Source organism: Chlorocebus sabaeus, chromosome 27 (assembly GCF_047675955.1).
Source record: "Chlorocebus sabaeus isolate Y175 chromosome 27, mChlSab1.0.hap1, whole genome shotgun sequence".
Taxonomy (NCBI): domain Eukaryota; kingdom Metazoa; phylum Chordata; class Mammalia; order Primates; family Cercopithecidae; genus Chlorocebus; species Chlorocebus sabaeus.
Window position 1 is genome coordinate 35,086,800 of NC_132930.1, and position 12,696 is coordinate 35,099,495.

The window sequence follows — 12,696 nt, forward strand, 5'->3', positions numbered from 1 at the left end:
GCCTGGGCTGGTCTCGAACTCCTGGGCTCAAGCAATCCTCCCTTCTCGATCTCCCAAAATGTTGAGATGACAGGCACAAGCCACCCTGCCAGGTCTTTTGCATCAAGTCTTTTAAGTGTTGTTTCATGTTTATGTCACTTATTAAGAATCACACACAAGATCGTGTCCTTTGCAGGGACATGGATGGGGCTGAAGGCCGTTATCCTTAGCAAACTAACACAGGAACAGAAAACCAGATTCCTCATGTTCTCACTTATACGTGGGCACTAAATGATGAGAACACTTGGACGCACTGCGAGGAACAACAAGCACTGGGGCTTATTTGAGGATGGAGGGTGTGAGGAGGGGGAGGATCAGGAAAAATAACTAATGGGTACTAGGCTTAATACCTGGGTGATGAAATAATCTGTACGACAAACCCCCATGACACAGTTGACCTGGGTAACAAGCCTGCACCTGTATGCCTGAACTTAAAATAAAAGTTTGAAAAAAAAAGAATCACACATTTTGTTGTCATGTTAAATCCTGCGAGGTCTCAAGGTGAGTCTCTTTCATAGAGAATAAAAGATGTGTCATGTGATTCTCGAATGTGAGACTCCTACTGAAAAGCAAACAACATTCTTCTTCAATGTGTTGAAGAATAAAGAGGTGTGAGTAAGGACTTTCAGGTCTTTGTAGACAGCAGCACTGGACTCTTGTTGGCATCTATTTCCACTTATTCCACCAGTGAGACACACCAGGACAGTGACCCATCCTTTCCCCAGCTACCTAACTCACTCAATCGCGGTAGGTGGGAAGTCCTGTTGTCTTCAGCAGTGTGTCACCCACTGAATATGTCCCTTAATTCTTTCAAGCCCGGAGACAACTCCTTTTAAAAGAATTATTCAACACAGCTCTTTATTATACTTTTATTGTTTGTATAATTCATTTTTGTCTGTTACAAATATATTTCAAACTAAAGAGTCACAGATGTTAATAAACTTGCCCAATGCATCACCTGCCTCTTAATTCCATAGTTTCCACTGCCTTGTGCTACTTGCATTCTGATTAGAGAATGGTAATGTGTGCCTCTCTGAATCAAGTTCAAGAGTAAATGCCCTGTTAGGGGATAGTCCAAAGCCTGTTGTGCTTTTGTGTGTGAGCTAAGGCTAAGCTAATCAACACCTCTCTGGGCAGCACCTCTCAGTTGCCTACTGAGTTCTTGGTGGATTGCTTAAAATATATATTAAAATGATGACTCTTCATAGTATAAGTAAATTAATTGCTTTGTTATTCCAAGAAAAACTGTGGGAAAATATCTGGATTAGCAATGTGTTGATAAAATGACTTAAAGTTATACAGTATTGTAGGTGTACTTCAATACTTCATACAATTTTTATCTGTCATACATAAAAATTATCCAGCACATATAACGACTTGCCTTTTAAAAACCCACAAAAGCAGTTTTTCTGTGCAGTATGGAATCTTCCTGAGAAACTTAAGTTACAGATTTAGGAATTGTTCTAAGGAGGACTAAGGCACCAAGAAGTAAGTCAAGGCTGTCCCCTTTGTATCACAGTGTGCAGACAAGGGTTGAGCTTCCTCCAAACAAGAGCTACAAAAGGCAGAGAAAGTTGCCAAGACAAAGCCAAAGAAACAATGTGTTTTGCCAAAATATTTGATAGCTCTTCCAGTTACATGAGAGACCTGGACATGGCACTAAACACGTTGACACAAATGATGACTCAGGGCTAAAGTAGACCTACTGAATACTGCAATTACTGTGGATTGAGAGACACTGTTTTTGTAACAGGAAAGTATATATACAGTCATGTGCCACATAACCACTTTTCAGCCAATGATGGACCAAATGACGGACCATATGTATGATGATGGTCTCATAAGATTATAATACTGCATGTTTACTGTACCTTTTCTATGTTTAGATACACAAACATTTACCATTGGGTTAAAACTGCCCATAGTATTTAGTACAGTCACATGCTGTATAGGTTTGTAACCTAGAAGCAATAGGTGACACCGTGTAGCCTGGGTGTGTAGTAGGCTATACCATCTAGGTTTGTGTAAGTACACTCTTATGATGTTCACATAATGACAAAATCATCTAATGATGCATTTCTCAGAACATATTCCCATTGTTAAGTGACATAAGATGTATACAGGCATGTGTGTGCGTGTGTTTGTATATATATCATACGGCTGTATACAGGTACATGTGTGTATGTGTGTATATACAGTCATATGCACTTACATATGTGTGTGTGTGTGTGTGTCTTTTCAAGTATTCCATCTGAAATCAAAGGACTATATTTGAAAATATGCCTCAAACATTATAAGGTCAAGAACCATTACAATAGGAAAATGGTGAGCCTTAGGAACTTAGAAAAGGGGCATTAGGGCCCAGGTCATTCCCACAGCCTTTGGGTAAGCATGATGGTGGGTGAAAGTTAGGATGGTAACAGAATTTTCTATAGCAAATGAGAATGGAGGAGGGAGACAGGGAGTAGTAGATTTACAAGTAAAATATGAGGCATATGAGCAACCAGTAATCCAGTAGAGAAGTCACTTATAAGAAGAGTAATATATGTTGTGAGGGGGTATTTATACACGTAGGTCAGAAAGTCCTTTGGGTCAGAGTTGGCAAAGATAACCACGTTGGAACTACAGAGGGAAGGAGGTAGAGGTGAGGCATCATGATAATGAAGATAGACATACAAGGTCCTGCACGGAGAAAAGAGCACCCAGCCCCTCACTACCTCTGTGGCTCCCTGGGGCCCTCTAGAGCACGGTGCAAAAACCTTGTGACCAGCCTCCTCTAAGGTCTCCACTGGCTCTGAACTTGAACACTCAAATGAGTCGTCTTAGGGGAAATTTCAAAAATTGGTTTCTAATATTTCCATTTCTTGTTTGGAAGGGGATGTGACCCAGGCAGCCACTTCAAGGGGTATCCTGTTGAGCAAGGACACGATGAGTCCAGAAAGCAGCAACCAAAGTGGAAAGGGTCTTAAGAGGAAAACTGCCAGGTCACCCGGTAGACTGACCAGGTCCCATTTCTGAAGACATTCTGCAGGGGGAGCTAATGGCAACTTTGGGCAAGTCTGAATCTCACTCAGAACTGGTCCCAAACTCCCATCCTTATGTCGAGCCAAGACTAAACGCCCACGAGGATGTCTGCAAGGGGAGAAGGGGCTATCGAAGAATCCCTGGACCGACCATGGTGGCTACAGCTACAAAGGTTCCTGTGGGAAACTGGATTGTCAAGCAGGGGAAGTAGAAAGGAAGCAGCACTGTTGAGTGCTTGCTTATTTAGGAAGCTCTGTGCTGGACTCCATTTTTGCTGTCATCTTTAGTACTTACTACATTTTAACAGGGGAAAGTTTTGTAATCCTTATTTGAGTGGCAAGGAAGCTGAAGTTCAGAAAGTTTAGGTATTTTGGTCAACATGACAGCATGATGTCAAAATATGAATCCAGAAATGCCTGACTCCAACATTTAGGCTATGTTCAATAAATTGTGGTCATTCCCCGAAGGAGTCTCAAATTAACTTATTAATTCTTTATTCCACACATACGGTTTATTTTATTTATTTTTGGTTTTTTTGAGACAAGGTCTCACTCTGTCACCCAGGCCGGAGTGCAGTGGTGTGATCACAGCTCACTGCAGCCTCAACCTCCCAAGCTCAAGCAATCCTCCCACCTCAGGCTCTGGAGTAGCTGGGACTACAGGTGCACAACACCATAGCCAGGTAATTTTTTAAAAGAAATAATGTCTTGCTGTTTTGCTCAGGCTGGTATAAAAACTCCCGAGTTCAGGTGATCCTCCTGCCTCAGCCTCCCCAAATGCTGGGGATACAGGTGTGAGCCGCCATGCCTGGCTTGTTTTTTTCAAAACTAGAAAATCTCCAGATGTTAAAAACTAAGCACATATTTCTATATAACAATGCACTGAAAGATATTTTTAACTGAAGGATAATAAAGAGAGGCATATCAAAACATAAGAGCTGCAGCTAAAGCAGAGCTCAAAGGAAAATGTATAGTCCTAAAATCTATGTATACAAAAAGAAAACAAGCTGAAGGATCAATGATCTAAACTTCCATCTCAAGAAGCTGAATAAATAAATCTACCCAAAGAAATTAGAAAGCATTTCTATGTTTCCAATGATAAAGGGAAGAGCAAAACCCAATTAAATACAAAAAAATCAATGAAGCTAAAGCTTGGTTCTTTGAAAAAGTAATACAATTGTTAAAGCCCTCAAGCAAGGTTAATCCATGAAAAAAGAGGGAAAAAAAAGGTACCAGTATCAGGAACAAGTATATTTTAACTGTATACTACATATATAAAACACTGAGCATGAAGAGGAGGAGGCAGGGGAAGAAAAACGTGTTTTGGAGCCATCCAGAAGAATTACATTCCAGATTCCATTCTAGTCAATTTAATCCAACATGCATTTGTTGGAAGAGAATAGAAACTACTATTAGTTTGGTATGAAAGGCCTAGAAGGAAAAAGCACATGAATTTTGGAGTTGGACAGAGTTGAGTTCAGATTCAGTCTCTAGCCTGATACTAAATGTAGGGCTTACAGCAAATTATTAAGTTGGTGCAAAAGTAATTGTGGTTTTGCCATTCCTTCCAACGGCAAAACTTGCAATTACTTTTGCACCAACTTAAATATATAACCTCTCTGAGCTCCCATTTTCTCATCTAAAAAGTGAAATAATACCAACCTCACAGCACTGTTAAAAGGGTTAGAGGCAAAGCACCAAGTATGTGGGCAGCTTATATCCTACAGAGCAATTTTCACCAACATCACCCAAGGCCATGAAGTTTATGGTTTGACTATCTGTAGGAAGGGTACAAAAATACATCATGCAACAAGGTCATTCATTTGGTAATGTAATGCTTTCTGAAAAACTTGAGCATTCGTTTTTCTTCACTTGACTGTTCTAGTAAGAGAGGTTTGGTGTGGTCATTTTTCAGTAGAAAGGATGTTACCAACATATAAACAATATAAAAGGATCACATGATAATTAAATGAAGTAACTTAATATGCAATTTTCATTCTAATCTTATATAATAATTTGTCTTGACGATTGATAGATCACAATAAAAGCTATGCTGATGATACGAGTCATTTTAAGACTTTGGGGGAAAAAGACTTCCATCTCTGGCGTTGACCTTATTGTGGAGGACCCTCCAAAATCTTCAGCTCTGCACCAGCAAGTAGGCCGAGTCATGTATGTTGACATAAACCACAAGGAGTCAAGGAGCTAAAACCACCATGGCAACCGGCTCAGATCTGAGATAGGCAAGAGGAATCCTCAGGATTTTTCACACACTGAAGAAACTTGTCAGGTCTGTGACAAGAAAGCAAAAAAGGAAATCAAGAGGCCATAGGATACATCTGTGGTCCAATTCGCTAATAGAGGAAGCCCCTTTTTTAGCGACGACAATATGCACAGACCACTGAGCATCCATACAAACTCCTCTCCTGCAGTGACATGTCAGGAGGGGAGCTGTCCATGTCAGCTGGTGGTCAAAAAACAGCAGGAGCAGCAACCAGGGACCCCCACAGCTTCTGCGGCTAATTTGCTTTCCTCTCTTCAGAAGCTTCCTGAGGCTGAGTATTGAACCCAGGGTCAGAGGCAGAGGTTATAGACTATCTGGGAAAAAGCTGGAGACCTTCAGCAAGGGGACCAAACTTGCTTTGAAACAAACCTTACATAAGTACCTACCAGGCGAATGACTCTTATTTGCATAAAAATTAGCTAAAGCAACAGGAGCCAATGGGAGTGGCTGGCACATGAATGGGGGATGGTGGATAGTGAGGAATGGGGTTCTTGAAATTTGATTTTGCTAAATACGAGCCAAGGAAGAGAGAGATCCTCAGAAGCAGCTGCCAGCACCCCTGGGCTTCTGGAAGGAAGAGGTCAGTACCTGCCCTTGTGATGGGTCACCTCAGGCCCATCCCTAGTCAACTGTTATGACCAGCTGGACACAGCAGCTCTAAGTATAGACTTACTCCATCCTCACCAATACGGTAACCTGGGATCCCCACATGAAGGCATCCTAGGAACACAAAGTATCCTCTTTATTAAGGAAATGCTGCTATAGAAAAGAAATCTTTCTAAGACTATTTAGGATTTTTGAAGCTACCTTTGCTTTATATTAAATGAGGAGAATGTATGTTTATTAATTCTAGTTTCTAATTGGGAATTCAATTTTGGAAAAGAAGTAGCAATTACGCTGTCAAGATGATCTCTCTCCATGACCATGTAAGTATTCATATCCAATATCCCCATAAAATGGACGCGCCCTGTGTTTTGAAGCAACATAAAAGAATTAATGTACCCTCTAGGGTTTTTTTTTAAGCGCCACTAGAGGGCACTAGCCAGATAAAGCACGCTGACTGTTTGCTAATTTTATGATATCCAAAAAAAGTATTGTTACCTTCCGTTCATTCTACTGGTTAAAACATATAAACATGTGTTAGGAAATTCCATATACATCGTATCAGGACCATAAGTGTGCATATTTAAAAAAAAAGAGTCTTGGAAATATACATGTTAATAGTGTTTGTCTCTGAGTGATGAAATTTATTAAGGGGTCAATATTAGAGTCATTAGGAAGTCTAACCTGTATAGGTCTTTTTATATATATATATATAAAATATATACACACATATATAATATATATAAAATATACACACACATATATAATATATATAAAATATATACACACATATATAATATATATAATATATACACACATATATAATATATACATATATAATATATACACACATATAATATACACATATATTATATATATTTAATTATACTTCTGTTTAATTATTAAATAATCACACCAAAACAGCTGGACAGAAGTTTGCTAAAATTAGAAGCTGTGTTTGGGATGCAGAGATTTAAACTACAGTCTATGTCTGTATCCATGACATTCACCCTGGGCTCCCCTAGAGACAAACAACTGTTCTTCAAAGCCACAGTTAGACACCACAAGGGGTCCTGCCAGTCCAGTCATTCAAAGAGTCATACTGACTATATTACAACTTCACAGTCAGAGAAAAGGAGCAGTGATTTCAAAGATGATCCCCAAGTTTAAAATCTGATGCTCTGAATAACAAGTGTTGGCTTATAAATGACCTGGTTCCCATATGGGCCACTGTCTGTACAAGTCCAAATGGAAGCCATGCCCATATTTTCTTTCCAGATGGAGAATGAGTGAGCTCACGTAGAGCCTACAGCAGACACAAAAGAGGCGAGTTGATGAATTATAATATAAAAGTCTGGGCATTGATGAGAAAAAGGTTAATGTTTAATAAGACAAAAAAGATAAAAGAGTATTGGGGATAAGACCATCTTTATTTTCCAGCCTTTGTCTAGGTTTCTACTATTATATTTTCTCCATGCAACATATCTTTGAACAGCTTAGACTGGTCAGATATCTGCGAGATTTCTTTTACACTTGCTCCTTCATTCATTCTTTCTGTTTTCCTGTGTAACTGCTGTAGAATGCTCATGGTCTTTTCTGGCAGTTTCCAGATAGAAGCAAGCTGACTGATGGGGAATTCCGGTCATTTGGGAAACAAAAGCCATCAGTAGAGTCCCCAGAATCTATCCTTCTGCTTTTTTGATATGGTTAGTGGGAGAAGGTAGTGACATGGAGACAGGAACAATATTCTAGCATCTCAGCTTCTACCTCCTTTGAACAGCTTTTCCTCTCTCTGCATCAATCTTGTTCCAAGCTATTACATGTGGGAAAATCTCCAAAGATGCTTCTACCAATGAGTCCCTACTACACCATTGGTCACAACTGCTTAAAAGTGAGTGAGGGGTCTCAGTTTTGAAACTAGAATTATAGGTGACTTTTAGAAATATATATCTATCTGTAATTTTAAACTGTTTTCTAATAAACGCAAATTATTAGAAACAATTTTTAAATTTTTTTTTAATTTAAAAAAGACAGATCTTGGTAGACTGCCATGTGACACCTTATCAGGTGTTAGGCATCTGTGCTCAGATCCAACTAAGGAAGCGTCACATGCAAAATGATGTCAAATCACAAGCATTTTACAACTTGGAAGAAAGGGCTTAGCAAAACATTCCCTTTCTCCCCTGAAACCTAGTAGGCCAGTGAACCCTGGGCTGGGCCACTCACACTGGGAATCAGAAAATATGCCGTCAAAGGTGTTGTCAGCCTTAGAGGCAAGTCCTACTTGAGATCAGTAGAGACAGATGAGGAAAGGCGGCCAAGTGAAGGCCACTAGCTAGGATACCTTCTGGACTAGGCTGGAAGGAGGGACAGAGATCACCAGAGGTTGCCATCTGTGATCATCATCAAGGCCCAAGAAAGATTCACACAGCCCTCCAAGCTCAGAGGAGGCTGAGGAATAAAGGACATTCTACAGTTGACAAGACAGTCATTTTTTTATTCAAGAAGAAATTAATTACCTGTAGATATTCTTGCAGAAAAATCTAATATTCCTTTTGCTTATAATTGATTCCAGCTCTTTTATGGTGGGATCCTGGCATAAGTCTCTGGGGAAGAAAGAAGAAAGTATTAAAATTACAAGATCTTACAAACATTTTTGGAGTCTCTCTGTTTCTGTAGCAGGCCCTGGACAAGGCCCTTGGATAAAGAGGTAAAGTAGAGGCCCAGCCTCTAAGAGCTCCTGGGTCAGCAGGATTGCTGAAATGTCAAGCAGTTAAATATAGTTTGTGGAGATAAAGTTAAGAGGCTGTTGAGATTCATGTACATTCATTTCCTGAGTCAGTTTGTTCCCAATGCATTCTTGTGACTGTGGATTCTTTTGTGGACTGATTCATAAAATAACCCTGGGGTACAAAGTAGTAAGATATACCTGGAATCTTCTCTTCCACCATGTATCACCCAGGCCTCTAATGTCTGAACTTTCTCTGGTTGCAAATTATGGACTTCCACACTCCCAAAAGTGCTAAAACAGAAGAAACAAAGAACCGCAAACGTCAACCCCAAACAAAAGCATCCACGCCCCCACTTAAAAACCAGCAGGCAGAAAGGCACTGGCTAAGACCTATCCTTTGGAGTTGACACATCAAATTGCAAATCAATAACCTTTTCTTATTCAGAATGACCCTTGGTTAACAAGATTCTCAAAATTCTTAAGTTGTGCATTAATGTTGATTCTTTAAATATCTGCTATTCGAAGAGTGGTCCTTAGACCGACCTAATGAACATCACCTGGGATCTCATTAGAAATGTAGAATTTCGGCCGGGCGCGGTGGCGCACACCTGTAATCCCAGCAATTTGGGAGGCCAAGGCAGGCAGATCATGAGGTCAAGAGATCGAGACCATCCTGGCTAACACAGGGTGAAACCCTGTCTCTACTAAAAATACAAAAAATTAGCTGGGCGTGGTGGTGGGTGCCTGTAATCCCAGCTACTCGGGAGGCTGAGGCAGGAGAATGGCGTGAACCCAGGAGGCGGAGCTTGCAGTGAGCCGAGGTCACACCACTGCACTCCAGCCTGGGCAACAGAGTGAGACTCTGTCTCAAAAGAAAAAAAAGGAAAGAAAGAAATGTAGAATTTCAGCCACCACCACCTGCTGAAATGATCTGCAGTTAAACAATCCCCACATGATTCATATGCTCAGTGACGTTTGAGAGGCAATGCTTTGAAAGACTATTGTGGCCTGCCCTAATCCTATTCCTAAACTCTTCCCAGTTAGTCTCTGACAACTGACACTCCTATTGCAAGTACTTGAACCATAACATCAGATTATAAAATTCTGCAATGTTAATGCTTTTACCCAAAAAATTTGGGATCAGAAGACAAAAGGACAAATGCTTCCTTGTAGAATTAAATATTAAAACAGGAGAGAAGAAAAATTAATTTGGGGCACCTAGAGTTTACAAGGCAAATTAATATATGCTTCCGCCTTTCAGTCAGCCTTAGGTGGGATTAGAGAACAAAAATTAGAGAACAAAGGCCAAAAAGGCAATCAGTGTAGTAAAAACTTAAGTATAGAAGGAGATCAGACAAGAAAGGCACGGGTATGGCCAGATTCAGTGGCGAGGATCATTTTCAAATGAGAATAATAGCTGATTCGCATTGAGCACTTCCTCTGTTGTCAGGCACAGAGCTCAGCATTTTTCATCTGTTGTCTCAGTTAACCTTCCCATCACCATCAACTCTTCAGGTACATATACAGGGGCTCGCAGAGGTTGACTGCCCTGCTTAAGGTCACACAGATAATATGTAATGACCTCCAGTAATTGCTTTTAACCACTACAGTACATTACTGACAATGTCTGCAAAAGATAGTGAAGGCCAAGAGCCCAGCACAGTTCCCGATTTCCCAGTAGTAGTTTTACTACTGAACTGGGGTACACAATTTTCCTGGAGGAGAGGAGAGTTGAGGCAGGTCTTCATGGATGGCGAGGATTTAGACAGAAGGGAGCAGGGGAAGTAGGTCATATGGGGGAACTGTGTGAACAATGGTGAGCAACAGGTAGGGTGGAGTGTAACGGCAGAGAAAGCTGAGAAAATTACACCAGGACTGGAAAAGTTAAGAGCAGGGGCTAGATATAGTGCAGTGGTCATTAGAACCCGGTAGATGATTTTTGGCAAAGGAGAAATCAGACAAACACATTGACTTAGAAGACAACTCTCTCCACAGAATTCAAAATTTTTACCTTTTTTAGCCCAAATCTTCAGAACTGACCTGAAACATGAAAAGCATATTCTTTCTAGAGATAAAATATCCACTGTGATATTTGCAGCATGATACTTGCAAACAAGATGCAAAATAAATGTGTTACCTGTTTTTGTCAAAGATTTTACTGCGGGATCCATTGAGCATCACATGGACCACACCACAGGCAGTTTCTGCAAACTTAAAAAAAAGAAAAGCTCACCATTCATCATGCAAACTTAATCACAAACCTCCAGCAGTTTCATTCAAAACAATACTTAGCAATAGCTGGTTAAGGAAGGATACTCTATAGGGTTTTAGCACAGGAATGTCAGGTCTACACAATTTTCATTCCAAGCCACTGGACAGATTATGCTTCATATCAGAGTTCTTGAAGCAGTTGCTCCAATCTGTAAGTGAACAATGTTCAGTGTGATAGTTCATAGAGCTGGTGGTTCAGTGGTTCAGAAGTCAGAAGTCCAAATGAATAAGAAGAATGTCTAGAGGGGGAAGATGAAAGTGTTTTCTCAGTGTCATGCACTGTAGACACTACGCTTCATTTAGTGGGAGCAGGTGGATGATTCAGGGATAAGGGAAATGGGAACACCACAAAAGGGGAAACTGAGGAGAGAACAGGGGACCCTCAGGCCTGGAAAAGCACAGAGAGAAAGGAGGGCTGAATAAATGAATGAATAAATATGCTTGAGCAAAGAGTCTTATTTCTTCATGCAAGAAACATTCAGGAATCATTCATGCAAGAAACATGCAGGAATCTTTGTTAGACTTTGGAAAAAATGAAATGAACAAAATAAAGTGTTCTATATGCTCCCTCCAGGAGGCCTCCCCAACCCCTGGGACTAGCTCAGGTCCCCTTCTCTGACTCTGATAGCATCCTACATTCCCTCCACATTATCCAACTGTATTGTATTATAATGACGAGTTTAACCTACCCACAAAAATTAAAAATTAAAAAAAAACCCTGCCTCTGTTATCAGAAAAAGAAAGGGACAAGTCTGAAAAAAGAAGGCCATCCACATATGTCCATGAGGGACTGGCAAAATAAAGGTACTGGTAGCTCACAAGGGCAGGACGCTTTCAATCACATGCAATTCTGTATTCCTAGTGCCAGGGACTGAGCGGGGAACACAAGGAGGTTCTTGATACACATAAAATGTGACTTGGCTTTAAAAGATTTTAGCACCAGCACTGTCCTAAAACATACCATAGAGTAGTGAAATGGAAGCTATTGTCAGAAAAACCAAACAAACAAAAACTATAAAGTACCCATGACTGTCCACTGCCCATAGTACTCAATAAATTATTTTCGCAGTGGGTGGATTTTGAGTTACATTATAGGATAGTGGTATCTCATTTAAACATTGCAGTAACCCTATGGAACAGGCAAATTTTGATTTCCATTTGACAAATGAGGAATCAGAAGATCAGAATGAGTAAAGGAATCTGCCCAAGTCTAAACCTTACAACTTCCAGGCTGTTTTTCTGTTTCCATCATACCAGGGTTTACATAAATCCCCCAAAGACACAGGTTTAGCTAAGTACCAACCTAGAGTTAAGATCAAACCTGTCCTGTAAAAGATAAAACCAATAAGCAGATTTGAAGAACAAAATTGAAGAGCATGGCTTTGGAATCAAGAAGACCTAGGTTAGGCTCTTGGGTCTGCAACTTATTAGCCCAGGGAACTTGGATGAGTCACTTAACTTCTGAGTCTTAGTTTCTTCACCTTTGATGTGGGAATCTGTCACACTACCTATGAGGATGACTCAATGGGAATGACAGAGGAACGCACTTCAAGGCTTGTCACAGATATGCTGCTAGGATTTGAATGTATGTGTCTCTTATGTTGAAACCTAAGACCAATGTGATGCTAATAAGTGGTGAGTCCTTTAGGAGATAATTAGGCCCTAAGGGCTCTGTCCTCATGAATGAGATTAACACCCTTATGAAAGGGCTCCAGGGAACTAGCTAGGTTCCTTTAGTGCCTCTG

General features: G+C 40.4%; 1 protein-coding gene across 1 annotated transcript in view; it reads right to left on the minus strand.

Moving 5' to 3' along the window:
• Positions 1-894: 894 nt before the first annotated feature.
• CD38 (CD38 molecule) overlaps positions 895-12,696 on the minus strand; it is a 77,311-nt gene continuing 65,509 nt past the window's right edge. Inside the window, exons 5-8 of the mRNA XM_008017845.3 lie at positions 10,818-10,891; positions 8,879-8,971; positions 8,469-8,555; positions 895-5,354 (exon numbers count right to left, since the gene is read on the minus strand). Coding sequence (XP_008016036.1) covers positions 5,291-5,354; positions 8,469-8,555; positions 8,879-8,971; positions 10,818-10,891 — 318 coding nt within the window. The 3' untranslated portion in view covers positions 895-5,290. The remainder of the gene's footprint in view (positions 5,355-8,468; positions 8,556-8,878; positions 8,972-10,817; positions 10,892-12,696) is intronic.